The sequence below is a fragment of the Cucurbita pepo genome, chromosome 7 (assembly GCF_057944985.1).
Source record: "Cucurbita pepo subsp. pepo isolate OVF chromosome 7, ASM5794498v1, whole genome shotgun sequence".
NCBI lineage: Eukaryota > Viridiplantae > Streptophyta > Magnoliopsida > Cucurbitales > Cucurbitaceae > Cucurbita > Cucurbita pepo.
Genome location: NC_141804.1, coordinates 9761697 through 9785524, shown reverse-complemented (window position 1 = coordinate 9785524; position 23828 = coordinate 9761697). Strand labels below are relative to the sequence as shown.

Below are 23828 nucleotides of genomic sequence, written 5' to 3'. Positions count from 1 at the left end.
GCACCAAAACCAAAGCAACCCAACCTTGAGAGAAATAAATGAATTCCAAAAATCTTCGGCAAATCCAAAGAAGGTTTTCCTGTACGTTAATCACAAAATATTTCTAGATCCCAATACACCCAATGCCAGATAGCTGCTAAGAAGCACAATCCAGAAAACACAATATGTGCTCCGGCCACACCTTCGTAACTCCAAATACCCGGATTCGTTATAGTCCCTCCTGTGATACTCCAACCCTCCCATGAATTGGTTATTCCTAAACGAGTCATGAAGGGTATAACGAACATGCCTTGGATGGAGCGACTGAAGTTTTGAGTTCAAGAGAAAGTCACGACAAATTCTCTGCCCCTGCGGGGATGGAGCAAGTTTTGAGTTCAAGAGAAGTCAAGGCGAAATGAGCGTTTATCATTACGATAAATGTCACATGGAAGTGCAGTGATGTATGCAGCTGAGACATCCTAACAGACCGATCTCTTTACCAATAAATCAGAATTACTGCAAGATCTGTGAGATTATATTGACCCATACATAAGATTGAATTAAGTTCTAAATAATCAAGAATTCCGCTTTCGTTTTTACGAGAGAGATCCGGACCATAAAATTTTTGTTTTCACTTCATCATTATTTAAATAAAAGGCTAGAAATATATCTTCTTTCGACAAAGAGAGAATGAACGTAATTTGATCTTCATCCTTGGTAGAGTGAAAAATAGACTACACCGCATCCGCACGAACCTCCTGATAATATCCATAAATGACATATAAAAGGCATGGTGTTGGTTGTCCACCATCCTTAAGCCTTATGGCCTAAAATGTGGCACCCCATAATACATCCTGATGCTCGAGAGTGGCATCATGTAGCATGAACTATCAGTAGACCGATACAATTTTCCAATTTTGGTTGGTTTTCCCGCACGTAATTGATCAAAAAGTCGCAAAATAGTCTAACGAGTTTCGATTTACATAGTGTTTTAAAGCTTAGTAAGTGTCCAGATAAGTAGAATCATGCGTTCAAACGCATCTCATGTAGAAAGCTAAGTCCCGAATCGGGTATCAATCAATGCAGAGTCGTTTAGTCGAGAATTACTTAATTTTAGTTGCTTAGTCTAGCGAGTTAGGGCAGCAATCTGAATAAACATTCATATACCATTTCCTCTTTTACCGTAAGAAATGACAACCAACCTGTTCTATACCTAATTTTGTGGCATGACCCAGAGGCCTCCATTATTATAATCCATAAGAACAAAAGAAGAAATGTATTGAATGAAAAAGAAAAGGCTCTTAATTCTTCACAGTGCTGGCTGGAAAATCAGGGCTCTTTTTCTTCACAGTGCTGACTGGAAAAGCATCTCAGCAAGTTCCTGAAACATTGCACAAAAACCATAATCAGCTAGGCTCACTGAGTTTGGTTCGGATTAGGAGCATTCCTGAGTGAGGTTCGAACGGGCTAAGGAAGTCCAGTTTGAGTTACACAAGTTCGTAACTAACTGATTAGGAGCATTCCTGAGTTTGGTTACACAAGTTCGTAACTAACTGATTAGGAGCATTCCTGAGTTTGGTTACACAAGTTCGTAACTAACTGATTAGGAGCATTCCTGAGTTCGGTTGGAACGGGCTAAGGAAGTTTAGTTTGAGTTTGGTTCGAACGGGCTAAGGGAAGTTTAGTTCGAGTTGCACAAGTTTGTAACTGACCACCCGTTCGGATTAGGAGCATTCCTGAGTTTGGTTGGGACAAGCTAAGGAAGTCTAGTTTGAGTTACACAAGTTCGGAACTGACTGCACCCATTTGGATTAGGAGCATTCCTGAGTATGATTCGAACGGGCTAAGGAAGTTTAGTGAGTTACACAAGTTCCTAACTGATAGCACCCGTTCGGATTAGGAGCATTCCTAAGTTCGGTTGGAACGGGCTAAGGAAGTCTAGTTTGAGTTGCACAAATTCGTAACTGACTGCACTCGTTTGGACTAGGAGCATCACTGAGTTTGGTTGGAACGGGCTAAGGAAGTTAGTTTAAGTTACACAAGTTCGTAACGTGATTAGATGATAGACTCAACCCAACCCAACCCAACCCAACCCAACCATCAGTGATCCAGTACAATTTGGGTTGGCTTGATTGAAGTATCAGGTCGGGTTAATTGAATACTCATCGTTTGCACCATCCAAGGGCGACCCGGTTCGACCAAGGCCCCAATGGTGCCACATTTCAAGCAGAACAACAACAAATAAGGAAGTTTACCTGCTTGGCAGAAGGAACCTTTGGCTCTCCCCATTCCATGGCCTTCTTCTCAAGATATTCAAAATCAGCCTTACCAGCCTAAACAAAATCCAGAACATCATATATATTAAACCGTTAAAAAAAAGTCGAAATACATAACGAACGGACGGAAGCTAATTCGAATAAGTCACCTCTATTTGTGCGCCAATTTCGGTGTCGAAACTCTGGTATCTCTTACGAACAAGCTCCGTTAAAGAACCATCCTTTTTCAAGATATCACCATTAAACGTCATTACTGGTTAGAACGAACCCAAAAACACGAAACTCGAGTGGAATAAAGAAGCTACCTCAATTAGCTTGGCAACATTTCGGAGTCCACGAGCAAGGGTATCCATTCCACTAATGTGAGCAATAAACAAATCTTCAACGTCGGTACTCTCTCTTCGCCTGTCGATAAGCACCGACGCAACAATGAACAAAAAAACATCATAGAGAGAGTAATCAAATTCAGAAAAGACAGAAACCAACTTACAATTTCGCATCAAAGTTGAATCCACCAGGTGCTAACCCTCCCTGTCCACAGAAGAAAACAATTATTAGATATTCTTTCGCGTCGTTGTTAGAGCCATTTACAGCGCTTACAAACCGAACAAAGATATATTACATACATTTTTCACTACACTGAGCATAACCATAGTAGCTTCACCAATGTCGGTCAGAAACTGATCGGTATCCCAACCTGTGACATAAAATAGCTAAAGTTAGTACTCTACCCTGCTATGCCCTTCGAATGTCTTGCTGTTCCAGTTGTTTCAGGTTCGGTTCATACCAACTTGAGGGTCGCCAGTGTTCGCATCAATGTTTCCGAGAATCCCGTTGAGCCTTGCAGTTTCAAGTTCATGGTGGCAACTGACAGTGACATACGAGAAAAAAAGTTCAGAAATCGATTGCAGTTAAAAGATAATCAAAATCGAACGTTTCTAATGGATTTCCTACCTATGACCCGATAGCGTGGCGTGATTGCATTCAATGTTAAGCTTAAAGTCATCTACGAGAGATGGGAATAAAGATCAGAATAAAAAATGTAAGAACATCAAGATAAAAATGATTAGATTATTACCAATAAGACCATATTTTCGCAGGAAATTAGCCGATGTAGCAGCATCCCAATCGTACCTGATAAAACAAAACCGTTCATAAGGATAGATGTTCACGAGCCACAACCCAAGCGGGCGTTTAAAAGGGTTAACCAACATGATTAAAGAGATAGAAAAGAACGTAAAGAAACGCACTGATGTTTCGTAGGCTCTTGGGGCTTGGGTTCAATCAGCAATGTTCCTGCAAAGTTCATGAAAATAATTTAACTCTTTAGTCAGATGTGAAATTTTGGCTTGATGAAACATTTGGGAATCAATCATACCATTGAAACCAATCTTCTTCTTATAGGCGGCGGCGGCCTGAAGAAACCTGGCCTGCAAGAAGATTATAAACGACCTTTATCGCTCCAAACGGTAGACACAATCGTTAAGTGATAGCTGAAGACTTTGTAGTAACTCACCATATGGTCGAGCTCTCTCCCCATGTCGGTGTTCAGAAGAGACTGATAACCCTCACGGCCGCCCCAGAAGACGTAGTTTTCTCCCCCCAAATGATGAGTGACCTGACAAGACGTATATCAGCGTTTTGAAACCGAACTAAGCATAGTAACTTATAATACATGTCTTCACACTCACTTCCATTGCTTTCTTGACTTGAGCAGCAGCATATGCATAAACACCAACTTCAGAGCTACAGGAAAGTCGAAATGCTCAAACGCTGATACCGGGAACACCAGGCTATGGATAACAAAGGTCTAAACGTATTACCTCGTCGCAGCACCATGCATGTAACGAGGGTGCATGAACAGTTGTGCTGTACCCCACAAAGGTTTAATTTTGGTTCCCTGCATAGCCCCGGGAGATAATAAATAACAACAAAAGTATTCAGGTGTTGATTTGATTCATATCCTACTATTACAAGAGATAATCGATACGAGTTATCAGAGAAATGAACTCGCATTTCCCTATTTCATAAGATGCCCAGCTGAAACACAATGCATTTATCAAAACGGCACCCGAACATATAACGAATACAATTACCTGAAGCTCTTTAGCAAGGGCCACGACCGCATCAAGGTTTGCATTAGTTTCCTATAAAAATCATACAAACAGAGCAGAAACTTAGTTAGCAAATTTAACGTTCACAAACACGCAAAAGGTCGAATACAAGAAACGAAGCAAAACCTCCAAAGTTAGTGCATCTGGGGCTATATCTCGGTCATGGAAGCACCAAAATTCAACCCCAAGTTTCTTAATGAACTCGAAATTAGCTCTCACTGCAAATCCAAGACATAAACTTACATCAGTTATATCGACACAGCCATATTTACCAAACGCTACAGATCAAGGTTGTGGATTCATCTCTTACTCCTCCTCTTTGCCATAGCCACTGAATTGGTACCATCTTCCCATGGCCAATACTTGGTAGCAGCACCAAATGGGTCTCCCCCCGTCCCACGGAACGTATGCCAAAACGCAACACTGAACCTCATCCAATCCTATGGTCACAATATTTCCTATCAGAAACAATTACAACACATGCCTTGAATCCCAAAAGCACACTAAGAACAAAGAAACAACACCTTCATTTTCTTCCCAAGAATTTCCTCATTAGCATTATACCATTTAAATGCCAGTGGATTTTTGCTTGCAGGACCCTGTTATGTAACGAGAATACAAATAAGAAAACAACATTGTTCTTATTATCCCCAAGAACAATCCAAATTTATCTAACATTCTAGGAAGAATTCATTACAATTCAAAGAAAATTGATTCTATGTAAGAACACCAACAAACCTCATATACAATCTTGGAAATACCAGGGAAAAATTCCCCCTCCCAATCCCCAGAATGACTGCATTCGTTATTTGCATCAGCAGGACATGTGGGAGGCTCAGCAATCTGCAAGAATCCCAAAACACATTCAAACAAGCATGAACAAAACCCCAGAAAAAACCCACAAAAGTGTAATCACATTCAATACAGATTCAACCAGAACGATGAAAAAAGGAACAAAAAGAGAAGAAAATGCTCACCGCTCCAAGCAAGAACACATTCAAACACAGAAACAGAGCCAAAACTTCACGGGACTTCATTTTCACACCCAATTTCTGCAACATTCACCACATAAACACCACGATCAGAAACAAAAAAAACAAACAACAAATCATCAACAATCGAATCCAAAATCAGTCAATTTCCCAGTGATTGCAAAAGAATCAGGAAGGGGAAATGGATATACATCAGAAATTAGGCAATAAAAAGCAAAACCCATGATCAAAACTGCAAAAATCAGAAGAGTAACACTAAAAATTCATCGACCCAGACGAGAAAAACGAAGAATCAAACTCACAAGATCGAAATGACCCTCGAAGAACTACAAAATATCAGTCACTGACGGTGGGTCTCCAAGGCTCGAATATATAGTGGGAGCAATCCAAGGATAAAACTATGAATTCTTTTTTTAGATAAAAGTTAAAGTCCAGAATTCACAAAACCCGGATGGGATAGAGATCCAAATTTGACGCATATGGAAGCGGCTCTGTATTCCTGATAACGGATATAATCAACAAATTTCAGGGGTAGTTTCGTCTTTATACTTTGATTAATTAGTTGAGATTTCGTAGATAAATTGGAAGCATAAATCAAAATGAGTTATGAGAGGAAATGATAAACTCACTCGTAGTTTGACTGAAAGACGATTACGTGTTGTCTTATTATTGGGCTGTGATGCGGTGTTCTGTAACCAAAGAAATTTATTAAAAAAATAGCGTAGACCTGACGTGGCAGATGGGATATTTAATAGTGGATAAGTACGCTGAGTCAGCTTTAAGGATTAATAAAAACTGATTAAGAAATTTATAAATGTAAAAATTAATTTCTTGAACTTTTTATCCTATTTTAAATATATTCATATTTTAAAATGTTGAACGGTAACCGAAAATGTTTCAAAAAAGGTCGGAATAGGGCATACAAAAAGTTCCCGCCCTTCTTTATCTCTAAAAACAGGGTGTCCTAATCACGCAACAGTTATTCCATCCCCGTTGTCCATAGAACCCGCTCTGAATAATTCACCTTTTGCGGGATTATTCCCGATGTAATCATAAAAAGCTAATTTTTCAGGAATTTTAGACCAAGCTTTTGATAAACTTTGATTTTCGGCTAGCCCGACACTAACCCTTCGATATATTTCTTGATGTAAGTATCCCTGATCCCATTGATAACGAGTGGGACCAAATAAGCCCGCAGCGATACTACTACGAAAGGACGGTTTCAATATTTCCCATAAGGATGAAATAAATTTATTTCTAATTTTATTTATTTTATTGGATAATTCTTTTTTTAATATATACGAAATAATTTATTACGTATTTAATGACAATAAAAATTTGATTAAAAAAAAACATTATTTCAAAATTTTAATTCTATCTCTAATTTATTTTCTTATTTAAGAAAATAAATATTAAAATTAGAATTATTCCTTTTAAAATACCTTTCTTTTTAGGTATTAAAACACCTTATAATTTCATTAATTTTTCGAAAAAAAATAAAATAAAATAAGAATGGCCCGTTAAGCTTCTTAGGCTGACTTTTCGATTCTTCAAGCTTTATCATTATTAGACCGATCTCGTCTTTGGGCTCCTCATTCTTAGTTTCGTTCGGTGAAATCTCACGTTAGTTCAGCTTCAAGTAAGTTTTCTTTTTCTCTTCTGCAAGTCATTTATGTTAGACGAACACGACTCTAGCCATGAAAGCTTATGCTCAAAGTGGACAATATCATATCATTGTGGAGAGTCGTGTTCGTCTAACATGGTATCAGAGCCATGCCCTAAACTTAGTCGTGCCAATAGATTGGTAAATCCTCAAACATCGAACAAAGAATTTAAAAAAAAAAAGGAGTCAAGCCTCCTCGAAGGCAGTCAAAAATGACTAAGACTCCAAAGGAGTCGAGCCTCGATTAAGGGGAGGCGCACTTTGTTTGAGGGGAGGTGTTGGATGATGAAAGTCCACATCCGCTAATTTAGGGAATGATCATGGATTTATAAGTGAGGAATACTAACCCATTGGTGTGAGGCATTTTGGGAAGCCCAAAGCAAAGCCATCAGAACTTATGCTCAAAGTCGACAATATCAAACCACTGTGGAGAATCGTGTTTGTCTAACAATTTCTTCACCTTAGAAGCATACGAAGATCGCCTCCTACTAGATTCTCGGCATAAATATTATGAATTTTCAGCTATATATGTTGGAATTGAGTCATATAGCTTCTCATCCGTTATGGCTCGGCCCTTTTATGGCGGATATTGGCGCAGACTCCCTTCTTCTATATTTTTCAAAGAAAGAGAATTAGTATATGATCTATTCAAAGCAGCCACCGGTATGAGAATGATGCATAATTATTTTCGTATCAGGGGAGTTGCGGCTGATTTACCTCATGGATGAATAGATAAATGTTTGGATTTCTACGATTATTTTTTGACAGCTGAATATCAAAATCTCCACAATGGTATGATATTGTTCACTTTGAACATAAGCTCTCGTGGTTTTGCTTATTTTTATCAGTGTTAGACGAACACGCCTCTCCACAATGGTATGATATTGTCCACTTTGAACATAAACTCTCATGGTTTTGCTTTCGGCTTCCAAAAAGGCCTCGTACCAATGGAGAGAGTATTCATTAATTATAAACCTATGATGATCATTCCCTAAATTAGTCGATATGGGACTTTCATCATCCAACATTCAGGACCAATGCTGCGAGCTTCCGGAATACCATGGGATCTTCGTAAAATAGGGGTACATGAATGAACTAAGACTACATCCGAATGATAACGACATCAATTATGAACGGTCTTTTTGAACGGTATCAATTATTATTATTATTTGGCTATTTTTGGGCAAATTTTAGTTTTTTTTTTTTTTTTTTTTGGGTCTAATTTTGGAAGAATGTCTCAATTGTAAAACTATTTCCATAAAATAAAAAACCTTCCTTGTTTATATAATTTCATCCTCCATTAAAACAGAGCAAAAACAGAGCAAAAACAGAGCCCATCAATGGAAGAAGTGGCAAGAACCCATCAATGGCGTCATCAAGTACTGATTTTTGCCTTCCCTTTTGGCAGCCATCCGAGCTGCCTTCTCACCCTCGTCCGGCGACTCGCCGACGAGGCTCCAGCTGTGAAATTCTCCTTTTTCAACACCAGTATTTCCAACGCCGCCATTTTCAACGACGGCCGTCGGAATCACAACGTTTTCCCTTACAGCGTCGGCGATGGTTTGCCGGAAGGGTACGTCAGAAAACAGGGAGTGCCGGCGGAACCCGCAGAGCTTTTTTTAAAGGCGGCTGCTGGGAACTTCAGGATGGCGGTTGCGGCCGCGGCGGAGACGGCGGCTGTGGAGGTTCGAGGAGTGGTGAGTGACGCGTTTTTGTGGTTTTCCGGTGAGATTGCGGCGGAGATGAAGGTTCCTTGGGTTCCGGTTTGGGTTCCCGGGCTACGGAGTCTGGTTGTTCATCTTCACACCGATTTGTTCCGGCGAAAACTGGCGGATTCCGGTATTAAAAATTATTTTTTTAATTTATTTTTTAATTTTTTATGTATTTTGAAAATAAAACATGAAAATCACAAAATAAAAATTAATTTTGGAAATATTTTTGTTTAATTTTTTTTTAAATAACAAGAAATTAGTATTTATAGGCTTAATTTTTACATTTTCGGCATAAACGAGCCTTTGAGAATGAATGTTGACCTAAAATGGTGGTAGAACGATCGAGTTAGTTTGTCTATCTTTATTTCATCTAACATATCAGGCTTCCTGTTTGAACGGAAAAATGCTTATCCATACAATTTGTTATCATTTATAAGTAATTTTCAATCAACGTTTTATTTGGGTAACAGGAGATGATAAAGAGAAAGTCATCGATTTCCTTCCTGGGTTTGAAGCAATTCGTAAAGTTGACTTACAAGAAGGCGTAGTACACGGAGATTTAGAATCACCCTTTGCAAATATGTTACGTAAGATGGAGATTCATTTACTGAAAGCCTCTGCCGTCGTCGTAAACAGTTTCAAAGAAGCCGAGCCCGAGATGTTCGACATTCTAAAACCAATGCTTCAAAAGCTGCTCACGATTGCACCACTTAACATAACACCATCGACATCGATTATTGCCGACGAGCACGGCTGTCTCGAATGGTTAGACAAGCAAAAGCCAATGTCTGTGGCATACATATGCTTCGGTACTTTTTTAGCACTCCCCCCTCACGAGTTAACGGCGTTGACCGAGGCGTTGGTCGAGAGTAGGGTTCATTTTCTATGGTCATTTAGGGGGAACCCTAAGGAGAGCTTCTCTAAGGAGTTCCTTGAAGTAGTTGATGTGCAAGGGAAATTAGTGCCATGGGCTCCCCAAACAAGAGTGTTGGCACATCCTTCAGTTAGGGTTTTTATAGCTCATTGTGGATGGAACTCTGTTATGGAGGCTATAATGGCTGGTGTGCCTATGATATGTAGGCCCTTTGTTGGGGACAATGCCCTTAATGCAAGGACAATGGAGTTTCAATGGAAGGCTGGCTTAGGGCTTCAAGATGGAATATTCACAAAGGATGAAGTAATGAAGGCAATGAACTCGATCTTCGACCCTTATAAAGGGTCTGAAATAAGTCGGAATCTTAACACGCTTAAAGATCTAGCTCTTGAAGCTGCTCGACCTGAAGGGAGTTCAGCTAAAAACTTCAATTCTTTGGTCGAGTTACTTACCAAGTAGCTAGGTACCTAACTTTTATTTTGATCTTTGAACTTTTAAATATCATGTTTCAATCTCTCGGCTTTTGATTACTTTAAGTGTTCGATTGTTGTATTGTGAAAATCTTTATTTTAGTCGTTAATATGTTCATATTTTGGTATTGTAATATAGATAATGTAACAATTTAACATACTTACAGTCTAGTTCACTCTCACACATAACGAATCGAAGTGATACATAACGAACCGTGAGCTGTTACAAATGATATCAGACTCAACATCGAGTGGTGTACCAGCGAGAACACTGGTTCCCAAAAGAGGTGGATTGTAAGATCTCACATCGGTTACAGAGAGAAACGAAACATTCCTTATAAGGCTGTGGAAACCTCTTCCTAGGAGATGTTTAAAAACCATGAGACTGACAATAATACGTAACGAGTCAAAGCATATAATATCTACTAGTGTTAGGCTTGAACTGTTACAAATGGTATCAGAGCCCGACACCAAACAGTGTACCAGCAAGGACGCTGACCCCAAAAGAGGTGGATTGTGAGATCTTGGGCTGTTACAAATAGTATCAGAGGTAGACACTGAGCAATGTGCCATCGAGGACGTTGACCCTCAAGGTGGTGGATTGTGAGATCTTGGGCTGTTACAAATGGTACCAAAGGCAGACATCGAGCGGTGTGCCAGTTAAAACGTTTACTCCCAAGGGGGTGGATTGTGAGATCCCACATCGGTTAAAGAGGGGAACGAAACATTCGTTACAAGGGTGTGTAAACCTAAACCGTGAGCTTGATGGGACGTGTAACGGGTTAAATCAGACAATATCTGCTAACGGTGGACTTGAAATAAACATGCATTAACACAATTATTCACACCATTTACAAAATTTAGTAATCTCTCTCTCTCTCATCACATTTTATATCCATAAACGCAAACATAAACCAATCCCCTAAAGAGTGTAACCAAGAACTTCAAAATCCTGAAGAATCCCATCGGATTGAAGAGCTGAAGTAGTCTCCCAAAGGTTTGAAGCAGCTGCAGAATTTGCATCAAAATCATTACACCACCAAAACAAACTCTCTTGACAATCATTCATTTCCTTCGCCGCCGAGCTCGAACCGACCGGACTCTTCCCCGTGCACCCTTCCAGATTGCACTCACCATTGACAAGGCTCCCATCGGCCGACACCGGAGGCCAGAGCGTGGAGGTGCTGTCGAAAGAGAAGGCGGTTTGAAAGCCTTGAAGCTGCTTTTGAAGCTGGAGCCTTTCCATGACGGAGCTTGTCACTGTCTGTGCAGTCTTTCTCAAGCTGACATGTTTGGGAGTTCCGAGCAGTTTCTTCTTCAACCTCGTGTTCCAGTAGTTCTTTATGTCGTTGTCTGTTCTTCCCGGTAGCTGAGCTGCAATTATTGACCACCTAAAAGCAAATAAATGGAGATTTTTTTAGCATTATCTTAGCAGTCTCTTAGATTCAACGATTGTTTATTAATTATTTCACATGGGTTCGTTAAAAGAATGCATTTTTGTATTCAAATCCGTTGAGAATTATTGGGAGGGAGTCCCACTGAAAGCTTATGCTCACAGTGGATAATATCATATCATTGTGCAAGTTCGTGATTTAGTATTAGAGTCCTGCTTTTAACTTAGCCATGTCAATAAATTTCTCAAATGTCGAACAAAGAAGTTGTGAGTCTCGAAAATGTAGTCGAAAGTGACTCAACTGTCAAATAAATGGTGTATTTTGTTCAAGGGCTCCAAAGAAGGAGTCGAGCCTCGATTCAAGGGAGGTTGTTCGAGGGCATAGGCCTCAGAGGAGGTTCTAAAGAGTGTATTTTGTTCGAAGACTCCAAAGAAGGAGCCGAGTCACGATTAAGGAGAGACTCTTCGAGGGCTCCATAGGCCTCAAAAGGAGGCTCTATGGACTACTTTGTTCGAGGGGAGAATTGTTGAGGATTATTAGTCCCACATTGACTAATTAAGGAAATGATCCTCGGTTTATAAGTAAGAAACACATCTCCATCCGAATGAAACCTTATGGGAAAGCCAAAAACAAAATCACGAGAGTTTATGTTCAAAATAGACAAAATCATATCATCGTGGAAGTTCGTTTACCTGCTACCAATGCTTACGAAGAGTTTACAAATGATATCGTCTTCTTCTTCAGAGAATCCACCATGTTTGATATTCGGTCTCAAGTAATTGAGCCATCGGAGCCTGCAACTCTTCCCGCACCGCTTCAACCCTGCAAATATTCAACCATTTTCGGAATCAAAAACCTTCCAAAGGAAAAAGTTGGGACTTTTATTTTGGTTTGTAAGGAACCTATTTTGTTGGGAAGAGCAATCCAATTGCCACCAGTCCCATGAAGTTGGATATAAGCCTTGAGCTTCTCATCTTCTTCAGGCGACCATGGCCCTTTCTTTACGTTGTCTTTGTCACAGCATGGTGCTCGCCCCATCTCCTTCTCTTTCTCTCCAATCTTACAAGTGAATGTTTTTGGAAAGACCCTTTAATTTATAGCTTACAAATCCCCCAACAAAACTCTCTTTCTATCCCTTTTTTTTTTCAATAAAGAAAGAAAAATATTATATTTATAAATAGCGAAGAACGATACGCCTCGAAGGTATGCTTACAAAACCTAGCTCATACCGTGTCTCTCACAAAACGTTAGTTGCAACTAAGTGTAATATTTCAGGCCCAGAATTTAGATCAGGGTTTGAAATTTGAATTCAGATGGTCCCGATATTCCCCTGCGACATGGTCATGTTACTTATTTCCTGCGACATGGTCACGATATTCCCACAGACCAAGATAGATTCTTTCAGCATGTTTTGTCGTCACTCACATGAATCCTAGGAAAAATTCTCAAGAGCTCACCCAATATAGAATTGTTTAAAACAAAGTAAGTAACTTTGGAGTTCCTATGATTGAACCACTGATATATGTAGTAACTTTCATTTCTTTTAAGTTTTCTTTAGTTTTTCTATTCTCAATGTGAGATTTCACATCAATTGGAGAGAGGAACGAACACCAGCAAGGACGCTGGGCCCCGATGGGATGGATTGTGAGATCCCACATTCGGTTGGAGAGGATCGAATGCCAACGAGGATGCTAGGCCTCGAAAGAGGGTGGATTGTGAGATCTCATATCGGTTAGAGAGAGGAACAAATGTCAGCGAGGATTCTAGGCCACGGAGGAGGGTGAATTGTGAGATCTCACATCGATTGGAGAGAGGAAGGAATGCCAATGTGGATGCTGGCCCCTTGAAGGAGGGTGGATTGTGAGATCCCACATCGTTGGAGAGAGGAACGAATGCCAACGAGCATGCTAGGCCCTGAACGAGGGTGGATTGTGAAATCCCACAGCGGAGGAGAACGAAGAATTCTTTATAAGAGCATAGAAACTTCTCCCTACCATACGCGTTTTAAAATTTTTGAGGGGAAGCTTGAAAGGAAAAACTCAAATAGAATAAAATCTACTAGCGGTGGACATGGGCCGTTACGCTCAAGATCGCTCTCATTCAGATGTGATTTTCTGTACATTCATCTATCCCTTCTTTACTCCTCGGGTGTCGTATGTGCGGTTGGATTAGTTCATAAGTTTATCTTTAAATGCATGCAACTCGACAAAGTACAACACAAATTTTTCTCAATCCTTTAGTTTTTTCATATTAAATTGAATTGCTTTTTGGGTTTTATAATTAGTTTATTGTGATTGGAATTATTGCCCAAATTATTTCAAAATAATTAAAGAGAATCAATCTCTTCCTTATTGTCTCTATTATGCCTTTAATGTATTCCCATGCCAACCATAATCCCTTTAACTTTATGTTCTATTTTGATCTGGCTTCAAAGTATTATTAGATCTCTAAGAATTTAAACGTTCAAGTATTTTTCATATCGAAAAAATCGAGCATATGAAGGGAATTAGATTTTTAAGCGTTCTATGAATACCCATGTGGAACGTTCAACATCAACGTTGAAGATTAATTGATATTTTCGACGTCTTTTATAAATACCGAAAAAAACAAAATATGCCCTGTGATGTCCCATATTGGTTGTGGAGGAGAACAAATCACCATTTTCAAAGGTGTGGAAACCTTCCCCCTAGCAGACACGTTTTAAAGCCTTGAGGAGAAGCCCGAAAGGGAAAACCCAAAGAGGACAATATCTGCTAGTGGTGTATCTGGACCGCTACATGCCCACATGCCCATATACCAACACGAGTCCTTTCAACATGTTTATTCTTCACTCACGTGCTTTTTAAAAAAAATTAGAAGGTTACTCACTATAGAATTTCTATAAACCAAACACGTTTATCGTTTAATTTTGAAGTTTCTATTTGTAAGATTCCACATTGATTGGGGAACGGAACGAATCATCTCTTATAAGGGTGTGAAAAACTCTCCCTAGTAGACGCGTTTTAAATTCGATACGTAATGGGCAAAAGTAGACAATATCTGCTGGCGGTGGTCTCAGCCTATTAGACTATAATTGAGCCACTAAAAATGATGGTGATTCTTGTTGGAATAGGTAGAGATATCACTTTCATTTGAACCGGGTATCAGTTTATTCATGTACCTGTCTTTTACTTGAACATCACAACTCATTTACTTATGTCAATCATTTAAGCCATAAATTGATGATATGAAATTTATTTAAACCAACCATTCTCTTGGAGTTTACCTAAAACATGATAGTCAAAGTTTGACTTAAAATCAAATTAGTAAATTCAATTGTTTTATAGCTATCATTTTTTTTTTAATGTCATTTATTAATGTTGTAAATTTAAGTGTCGAGATAGGTCGAGTGTGGGTTGCCGAATCAAACTCAGGGACGAGTCAGACAACCCGGAACGTGTAATTCTACTGGTTGTCTGATGTGTGATCCTCTCTCCTTGCGACATGTGTCTATTTCTCATCCGAATGCATAGGCTGCATGCGTGCGCAACGCGTATTCTTCGAATATTCGCTTGCGAATGCAATTTTTGCAGAAATCGATGAATTTTTCGATTAAACATATTTTCTTCACATTTTCATATCTTTTCATACAAAACTCGAATCAATTTGATTTCTTCACATAAATTGTAGAGTTTGAATCCATCTACTCGTAATTTATTATCAACTACAGCTGAAATAATGAGTCCAAAATTCTTCCAAAACTAAAAACTTACCAATCTTGCAGTTTCTTGACGATCACTGAAACATCGTTTTTTGACCCGAATCAAGTCCATCTTCAGAAATCTCTCCAATATCAATATACTAAAAACTTCTTAGTTTAAAAAAAAAAAAAGCTCTCGAAGTTTAAAGGAAAACTCAAATCAAGAACTTGGAACATTTACATTCGGTTCTTTCTCGATTCTTGACAGAATTGAACGATTCAAATGCTCATAATAGATGTCCTCGATCTACTGAACATTTCTTGTGAAGAAACTCCAACCAAACCTGACTCCAAACGAGTGAATACCCTAAAAAGCTAGGTTTTTAATACTAATTAAATAATGGGAAGAGGAAATTAAAATAGATTATCCCTAATTAAATCCCATTAAAAAAATAATGAAAATGATTTATTGGGATCCTCAAGATCAAAGAAATTACAACTCTATTCTCTTTGTCATTTCTCTTAACCAAGGAATCAAACCCAAATTTGATTATTACTATTAATTTGAACAAGCTTATATTATATGATTGATTCATTGAAATGTGTACCATAATTTTGTATTACTAACTTCACTTGTGATTATTTGTGTACCAAACCTAATGTTTTTAATTATATGGTTTTTCCAATATGATTAATGTAACGTTTTCGTGTTTTTTTTTTTTTTTTTTTTGTAGTTTTAAGGTGTTTCTGGTTAGATTATAAATTTAGTCGATAAATTTTGATTGTTGAATCTGTTTAATTAGGTGTTTCGATTTTGATTATTTTTTGCTTTTTATCTTCACTCTATAGTTGATAAGAGTGTTGAGTTATGTAATGGTCCAGGCCCATCGTTAGCGGATATTATCTTTTTCGGGCTTTTTTCCTTTTGGGTTTCCCTTCAAGGCTTTAAAATGGGCTTGCTAGGGAGAGGTTTCTACACCGTTATAAAGGGTGTTTCGTTCTCCTCCCTAACTGATGTGGGATTGTGGGATCTCACAATCCACCTCCCTTCACAGCCCAGCGTCCTCGCAGACACTCGTTCCTTTCTCCCATCGATGTGGGACTCCCGTCAAATCCACCCCCCTTTGGGCCCAGCGTTCTTACTAGCACACTACCTTGTGTTTACCCCCTTTCAGGGAACAGTCTCCTCGCCAGCACATCGTTCAGTGTCTGACTTTGATACCATTTGTAACGGTTCAGGTCCACCGCTAGCAAATATACTCCTCTTTGGATTTTCTCTTTTAGGTTTCCTCTCCAATCGATGTGAGGCTAGTTTGTGTTCTTTCTTTGTATGTTCCAAAGGAGGAATTCGATCTAGAGATACCATCTAAGTAACAGTCAGAGAGCGTCAAATAGGTCGAGAAGAAAATGTCTGAAATCTAATTCGAGTTGTGAATTAAATCAATTCGAACATATCAAAAGTACTTCCTTCACCTTCTTCGGAACGAATAAATTCCTTGGCTTTTTCTTTCCCTTTAAATTTAGCTTTTCTATTACCATGATACCCGAAAAAAAACGAAAATGTTACCAGACGAACTCTAATTCAATAGTGAAAGCACTCACTGATGATACTCGACAACAGAAAGACAATCTACGAGTTCGATAGAAGGACCTTGCACGTACGAGGTCGATCATTAGGCATATACCATAAGAAACAGACATAACAAAACGAACCAATCTCACCCAAATGAACATCTCTTCTTCTCAAAACTCAAAACTTATATGTATAATAAATTTAATTCAGTTTCATCTCAGATCCATGGAAGAACACTGTAGACTTGTAGCAGTATCATTCCCTTCACCAAACATGATCTTTTCAATTTCATCCCCCAACTCTCTTTTATTTACAAAAACTCCCACCACAGAAGTGAAAAATAACAAAGGAAAAACAAAAACAACAGGTTTCCCAGAAAACTATAGCAGAATCAACATATATATATATGTATCGTACCATACCGTACGCTTCGAACGGCAAAATCCCAAGTGAAATCCTGAGCCAAAGAGTTACAGAAGATACGTCAGGCAACCTTGAATGCACAATACGAGTATTAAGTACGAGTACGAGTACGAGCACGAGAAAATTAAGGCTTACATTCGCATTGCATATCATGGATATCTCCTCATATCTATACTTGTTGTAGGGCTCCCAGCAATGCAATGACCTTAGTTTGTAGGGTAATAGCCTAAAGAAAAGGGTTCCACAAGAGAATGACTTCTAATCTAATAGCCTTCTTACACTTTGTGAGAACCAGCAAGTGGCCTAAAAGTTGCAAAAATTATGCTTTCAATCATTTAAAAAGTCTCCTTTTTGCCAATTCTTGGCTTAGCCTATGAATGGGAACAGTGGATGGGTTGTGTTCAAGGTTACAACTATTTCACATTCATTGCAGCTGCCATGTTCCTTAGCTTCTGAGAGATTTCTGAAAATGATGGCCTCGTTGCTGGGTCCGAGTCCCAACAACTCGACATTAAAGCCTTCCATTCTGGGTCGCACCATGTCGGGATTTCTGGACGTAACGAATTGTGCACGATTCCTCCTGTAAACAACGAATACGAAGATTCATTACAACAAGAGCTTCATTCGCCCACTTTACACCCTACCTATACTTTACTTGCCCCCGACTCGTAACACACAATATTCTAGATAAATAGCTACGCCCGTTTGGGTCTTGCCTTGACTCGTACTTTAGTTGAGAAGAACGAAAGAAAATACATGTAACAGCTCAAGCCCACTGCTAGCAGATATTGTCCTCTTTGAGCTTTCCCTTTCGGGCTTCCATTCAAGGTTTTTAAAACGCGTTTGCTAGGGAGAGGTTTCTACACCCTTATAAAGAATGTTTTGTTCTCCTCTCCAACCGATGTGGGATCGGTAATACAACAGCATACAAAAAACAGCAATAGACATAATTTTGTTTGATCTGATCCATGAATAGAGAAATTGCTCGAAATGAAAAAAAATGAATGCATAGCATATAGATAAGAGTGCATAAATATACTCTCATAGGTCGGGCTCACCGATTATAGAAGCACAATGCATATCTGAATATGGTTCGTCTCCCGTGAGCAGTTCCCACATAACGATCCCGAACGAGTAAACATCAATCTTTATTCAGATAAAAAGGTTGTTCAGTATACAGATAAAGCTTTAAAAATGTACTAAAACAAAATCGAAAGCTTAAGAAAAGGATGATCGTACCTTCTCTGTGACCATATTACTTTTCCCGCTAAGAAGCTCCGGTGCCATCCATGGCAAAGTTCCGCGAACCCCTCCCGATACTAACGTGTGTTGTCTCACCTTTGACAATCCCAAATCACCAATCTAAAACACCGTGCACAAAGTATGTTAATTCGGTATCCGGGTCCTTCCCGAGACACAAAATTCACCCCGACTTCAGCCCTCACCCACAGAACAGGTAAGATTATTCACAAAGTTAGCTCAGTATACCTTGCAAACAGGCCTATGAGGGTCTCTCATATTCACTAAAAGGTTTTCACATTTCAAATCGAAATGTACGATGTTCTTCCCGTGCAAATACTCCATCCCAAATGCAGCATCCATCGCTATAATGAGTCGTTTACGACGATCGATGGTCCTACAAAAAGGTCGTATTTATGTCATATCACATGTAGGATTAACTATCGAAATGGTTTGAACATGAAATACCTTCAATAAAAGAGCAAATGATCTTTAAGGAAGTAAATTACCTGTCCTTCTTGTGCAAAAATTGTTTCAACGATCCATTCACCATGAATTCTGTTACTGTTGCTAAGGACCCATCAGGTCCATCACGAACGATACCGTAAAAGGCGACAACGTTTGGATGGTGTAAAGAACTTAACATCAAAGCTTCCTTCCAAAAATCCGCTATCTGTTACGGGAAAAAAGTAAAAATCAAAATCACTGAGTCATTCATTCAATGGAACCATAAATGGCTAGTGGAAGGAAGAGCAATAAGTTCAAGATTCTACCAGACGTTCCCTTTCCGAGGGCCGACCAGAAAAACAGCTAGCTTTGATCCTCTTTATTGCGACATCCGAACCTCTCCATTTCCCATGATAAACAGCACCATAGGTTCCCGACCCGAGTTCACGAATCTCCTCCAGATCATCGTTTTTAATCGTCTGAACAACAAACACAAGGAAAAATAATCAATGCATAAGAAAAGTCGTAATGAACGCAAGGAATAGCCAAGAGCGTTCCAGGAAATCGACCATAAGTACGAGGTGAAAGAAGATGAGCATCATTACTTGTAATCCTCTTGATATTGCTTCTGCTTCTGCCTTTGTTGGCTCAATTCCAGAGCTTTGATTGTCATTCTCAGTTTCCAACTCGGGTTTCTCGTGCACATTCTGTATGCCAAATAAAACAACAAAAACATAAACAACACGAAAAAATATCGTCGAACGAGAGAAAATTGCTTAATTGCTTAGTCCTAATCAAGGAGTCTACCTCGTTTGCAGCCTCTTTTTTGTCGATTGAATCAGGTCTCCCTGAAGCTGTTTCTTCAATCATTGCCCCTTCAGATACTTCCATTGCTGCTCGCTTCACAGATGCAATCAACTCGGGTAAAAATCTCAGACGGTCGACAGAAAGTTTTGGCTCTTCTAGAGTCTCCTCGGCCGGTTCCAAGCTATCACCGTTCTCTACTGCATCGTTCATGCAATTTGAATTTAACAGTTCAGGGGGTGCGACCTTGGAATATGTATCATCAGTGTTTTTCTGCTCTGGATGAGAAACAGTGTGTACATCGGCGATGTCAACTTTCCCCATATCGGTTACGACGTGTCTGTCTCCTTCTACAGGCACAATTTTTCTTTCCATCATCATAGCTTCATTAACCACACTAACCGCACTCGGTTGTGGATTTTGGCTAGAATGAAACGGTGCAACAACTTTTTCATGAACAAATCCTGAAGAAGAATCCGACCACTGCGCAGACGAGTCGACCCGGTTTACCTTATCTAGATGTGGAAGGACATGTTCCATAATAGTGGAGTTGGTCTTCGAAACATGCAGAGGTAAATGCTCTGAACCAGTTGCTCCGTCGATACCCAACATTTTTTGCGAGGATTCATTCCAAGGATTTTGGTGGTCCATACTGATATGAATCCGTGGACTACCCTCCTGCATACCTCTGATATATCCCGGATTTACAGTAGCATTCCCGTGCTGAAGGGAAACGGGTCCATCATAAGGGGGAGAAATATGCAATGGATTCTGAACATTTCGCCACAAGGCATTTCCAGGCGGGATTTGCCTGTGTGCCATCGGAAGATCTCCTCCGTATCCATACGGCATATTCATATAGCCAACGCCACGATCTTCAGCAGGAGGAACACACATATGCGGTCCACTAGGCAAAACCGGGTCACGAAACACCTCATCATGAAAATTCGGGGAAGCATGGTAGCCATCAGTTACATTACTTTGTGTAGGAGGAAAATTTGAACCAGAACCATCCACAATGTAGTGATCATTCAATCGTCCCACTCCAGAAACATGTGCTCTCGTGTCACCCCCCCGAACACTCATCTGATGTTGCATAATCCATCCTCTCTCGTGGGGAGGTGTGTCATTATAAGCAGGTCGATGATCGTTAATATTTTGCTCATTTGGGAAATTACCATGACGAAACTTCATGTCGGCTTTTTGCAACAGGGCCTCCCTATTCTGAGGGTATTCAGGAGGAAGTCCATTTAACATCGTAGCTTGCTCCACGGGTGTTTGATACCGATGGAAATTGGCTCGGCACTTTTCACAAGAACTATTCGCATCAGGAACACCATGTCCTTGCAATATATTACCCGGAAAACCTGACTTTTCAGTAATTGTTCCATTTGGCATCCAGACAACATTCTCGTTATATAGCGGTTGATGTTCATACATGTGTTGGTGAGTCATTTGCTGCCTTGCATAGTCTTCAGGCATTCTTTCCAAATATTTATCTGGGAACTCCGGGAATGGCATACGGTACCGTGTGGATGGAGAAGATGGATATTCGCTGACTGGTCTTGAATCAAACGGACCGTGATGCCTGGGTGAAAGTAAAGCAGGACTCCATGGAGCTTCCATTTCACCATACCTTTGAGTTACAGATTGTTGTTGCTGCCCAGATCCAACATGAGGAATTGTGAGCTGATGCAGGTGATATTGTGGCAACGGCTCGCAACTCCTCTGGGAGTGAAGACTACCTTCGATATTCAACGGATTCAAAAAATGTTCTGACCCGTGCACATCGTCTATGCCATTGATTACAGGGGAATCTGGCTGCTGCTGTCTAACAAAATCATTAATGTCATTTGAATTATTAAGGGCATCCACATATCGTCTCTCGGTATTCCTCTCATCGCCATCGACAAACGACAAAGAACCATCTTGATCAGGATGCGAAAACAAGAATATCCTGAGCCTAGTGAACCCGTCTCCCGAACCCACCTTATCATACTCTTCCATCATGTTAATCACATCATCATCATTCACAACAGACACAAGAGCATCAAGATCCTCATCTGGTTGCTGGTACTTCAACACAGCAGCCCCTTCATAAAGTTCCTTCATCTTAATCATCAACTCCTCATATGTCGTATCCCTCGGAACGCTCACAATCCTCGTCTCGCCCCCAACATACCGAAGCTTACTATCTTGGGGTCGAGGCATTATATTCCCCAAGAAACTACACAGGAATTTAACACGTGGGGTTTCATCATTCGAACCAGGATTCGAGACTGGTGACGAATTAGGAGCTGAGCTTTGCGTCGTCGTCGGGCTATCCATCTGTTTACAGCCTGATATTTGAATGTCACTAATCGATACAATTCTTACTCTTGCCCAAACATGTATATACTCAAATCACACACCACAACAATAACACAAACCAAAAATTCGTAATCAACCCAGAAATCAACTCATCAACGAGCCAAATTCTTCAGTTTCTCAATACCCATTTGATAAATCATCAGGAATCAAAAAAAAAAAATCCCGACAAAATCATTCTAAAAGGGTTTCTTCAAAAACAAAAATCGCAACAAATCAACCAAAACAAGACCAGAATCATTAAAACACAACGCCTACAAGGAACCCCAGAAACCAAAAACAATGGAGAAATCCTAAAAACAGATCAAGAGATCATTAAAATCCTCGAAGTAACAAAGAAGCGGGGATTATGGGTGTCGAAGAACGAATCAAACAGCACTAGGGCAATGAAAAACTAACAACCCCATATGGGAATTCGAGGCTAAACAGTATTCGTTCACAACTAAAATGATGCATAATCATCCTCCTCCTTTGGAAAGGAACAAAAAAAACTTACAGGGTACTGAATTTGGGGAGTCCGAGGTAGAGAGTGACCATCCCCAGACAAAAGGAGTACGAAATAACGATGAAACTAAGAAGATTATTGGAATGGATTGGAAAAGACGACCGCCATAGACGCTGTTTTTCCCCCCTTTCTCTGATTCAGAGGAGGATGGTTGTTCGAAGCGAAGATGCGATCCCTGTTCGCCAGGTAGCGTCCCACGTGGCACCACCTGGTTTTTGCATTCGTATCAGCATCTTAATTATCTCCTCCAAGGATATGCCATTGCCATTGCCATTGTTTACCACTTTTTGGCTTCAATTTGGCTTATTGCCATTGCCATTGCCAACACAATTACCCATTACCCATTACCCACCATTTTAGGACTTCCAATATTTGCCCTCTTCATTTACAACTCTCTCCCTTTCATCTTTGCTCATCTATCTCTCTCTACTTCTCTATAGTTTTCTCACTTTTCCCATGTCCCGGGTTATAGCTCCGATGCCAAAACGAGCATTACTCAAAGATTAGACGTAACGGTCCAGATCCACCACTAACAGATATTGTTGTCTTTAGACTTTTCCCTCAAGGCTTTAAAACGCACTTGATGAGGAAGACTTCCCCACCCTTATAAATGGTGGTTTGTTTGGTTATGGGACATCACAATCCACTCCCCTTTTCCCTCAAGGCTTTAAAACGCACTTGATGAGGAAGACTTCCCCACCCTTATAAATGGTGGTTTGTTTGGTTATGGGACATCACAATCCACTCCCCTTCGGAGTCCAGCGTCCTCACTGGCACTCTTTCCTTTCTCCAATCGATGTGGGACCGCCCCTAAATCCACCCCCATTTGGGGCCCAGTGTCCTTACTGGCACACCGCCGTGTCTACCCTCTTCAGGGAACAACGAGAAGGCTGACACATCGTCCAGCGTCTGGCTCTGATATCATTTGTAACGATCCAGATCCACCGCTATCCGATATCATCTTCTTTGGGCTTTCCCTTTCGGGCTTCCCCTCGAGATTTTAAAACGCGTCTGCTAGGGGAAGGTTTCCACACGGTTTGTTCTCCTCCCAACCAATGTGGGATATCACATTAGAGGTGTTTAAAAATCCTAATGACCCAAAAAATTCGATCAACCCAATCCAATTTATATTGGGTCGTGAACTTATTTGAGCTGAGTTGAACTCAAATGAATGAAAACGTTATGAATTATATTGGTTCATAGGCTCCTCTAAAACTAGAAGAGTCAATGGTTAATTTTAAAAATTATTATATATGCATATATTATGTTAATATAATTTTTAACTATTTTTTAATATATAAATATTTTATTTAAAAG

At 39.8% G+C, this 23828-nt stretch overlaps 4 protein-coding genes across 5 annotated transcripts; 1 reads left to right on the top strand and 3 right to left on the bottom strand.

Annotated features, from left to right (window-relative positions):
- Positions 1-1127: 1127 nt before the first annotated feature.
- LOC111798385 (xylose isomerase family protein) lies at positions 1128-5822 on the bottom strand. The gene is made up of 21 exons (XM_087125791.1): positions 5664-5822; positions 5347-5421; positions 5108-5212; positions 4894-4968; positions 4680-4809; positions 4496-4587; positions 4352-4402; positions 4079-4155; positions 3947-4001; positions 3772-3873; positions 3634-3685; positions 3506-3551; positions 3334-3389; positions 3210-3261; positions 3043-3122; positions 2882-2952; positions 2746-2786; positions 2561-2660; positions 2405-2476; positions 2235-2312; positions 1128-1360 (listed from the first exon to the last, which is right to left on the bottom strand). Exons 2-21 carry the CDS (start codon positions 5404-5406, stop codon positions 1325-1327), a joined length of 1431 nt encoding a protein of 476 aa, XP_086981917.1. The 5' UTR covers positions 5407-5421; positions 5664-5822; the 3' UTR covers positions 1128-1324.
- A 2521-nt stretch (positions 5823-8343) lies between these two features.
- On the top strand, positions 8344-10221 carry LOC111798387 (kaempferol 3-O-beta-D-galactosyltransferase). Its single transcript, XM_023681490.2, has 2 exons — positions 8344-8863; positions 9207-10221. The coding sequence occupies exons 1-2, from the start codon at positions 8365-8367 to the stop codon at positions 10067-10069; spliced, it is 1362 nt and encodes a 453-aa protein (XP_023537258.2). The 5' UTR covers positions 8344-8364; the 3' UTR covers positions 10070-10221.
- Positions 10222-10614: 393 nt separating this feature from the next.
- On the bottom strand, positions 10615-12548 carry LOC111798858 (transcription factor MYB36-like). Its single transcript, XM_023682208.2, has 3 exons — positions 12377-12548; positions 12167-12296; positions 10615-11471 (listed from the first exon to the last, which is right to left on the bottom strand). The coding sequence occupies exons 1-3, from the start codon at positions 12510-12512 to the stop codon at positions 11003-11005; spliced, it is 735 nt and encodes a 244-aa protein (XP_023537976.2). The 5' UTR covers positions 12513-12548; the 3' UTR covers positions 10615-11002.
- A 4342-nt stretch (positions 12549-16890) lies between these two features.
- On the bottom strand, positions 16891-22810 carry LOC111798390 (RAF-like serine/threonine-protein kinase 20). Of its 2 annotated transcripts, none has more exons than XM_023681495.2 (10): positions 22503-22810; positions 19643-21967; positions 19441-19542; positions 19162-19314; positions 18898-19061; positions 18638-18785; positions 18389-18511; positions 18208-18295; positions 17285-17729; positions 16891-17183 (listed from the first exon to the last, which is right to left on the bottom strand). In XM_023681495.2, the coding sequence occupies exons 2-9, from the start codon at positions 21965-21967 to the stop codon at positions 17563-17565; spliced, it is 3270 nt and encodes a 1089-aa protein (XP_023537263.2). In that variant the 5' UTR covers positions 22503-22810; the 3' UTR covers positions 16891-17183; positions 17285-17562. The 2 variants fall into 2 exon arrangements, with proteins under 2 accessions (XP_023537263.2, XP_023537262.2); XM_023681494.2 differs by having other exon boundaries at positions 19643-21978; positions 22503-22809.
- Positions 22811-23828: the final 1018 nt, after the last annotated feature.

Excerpts from the sequence above, each read along its gene's own strand:
- LOC111798390 (XM_023681495.2), bottom strand. The coding sequence starts at position 21,967 with ATGGATAGCCCGACGACGACGCAAAGCTCAGCTCCTAATTCGTCACCA. Across the intron at positions 19,543-19,642 it reads AAAAAGAGGCTGCAAACGAG|AATGTGCACGAGAAACCCGA; the intron begins GTAGACTCCTTG and ends TTTGGCATACAG. Across the intron at positions 19,062-19,161 it reads CCTCGGAAAGGGAACGTCTG|ATAGCGGATTTTTGGAAGGA; the intron begins GTAGAATCTTGA and ends TTCCCGTAACAG.
- LOC111798858 (XM_023682208.2), bottom strand. The coding sequence starts at position 12,512 with ATGGGGCGAGCACCATGCTGTGACAAAGACAACGTAAAGAAAGGGCCA. Across the intron at positions 12,297-12,376 it reads TGCTCTTCCCAACAAAATAG|GGTTGAAGCGGTGCGGGAAG; the intron begins GTTCCTTACAAA and ends GAATATTTGCAG. Across the intron at positions 11,472-12,166 it reads TTCGTAAGCATTGGTAGCAG|GTGGTCAATAATTGCAGCTC; the intron begins GTAAACGAACTT and ends ATTTGCTTTTAG.
- LOC111798385 (XM_087125791.1), bottom strand. The coding sequence starts at position 5,406 with ATGAAGTCCCGTGAAGTTTTGGCTCTGTTTCTGTGTTTGAATGTGTTC. Across the intron at positions 4,588-4,679 it reads GGCTATGGCAAAGAGGAGGA|TGAGAGCTAATTTCGAGTTC; the intron begins GTAAGAGATGAA and ends TTGGATTTGCAG. Across the intron at positions 3,686-3,771 it reads GGAGAGAGCTCGACCATATG|GCCAGGTTTCTTCAGGCCGC; the intron begins GTGAGTTACTAC and ends ATCTTCTTGCAG.
- LOC111798387 (XM_023681490.2), top strand. The coding sequence starts at position 8,365 with ATGGAAGAAGTGGCAAGAACCCATCAATGGCGTCATCAAGTACTGATT. Across the intron at positions 8,864-9,206 it reads GCGAAAACTGGCGGATTCCG|GAGATGATAAAGAGAAAGTC; the intron begins GTATTAAAAATT and ends TTTGGGTAACAG.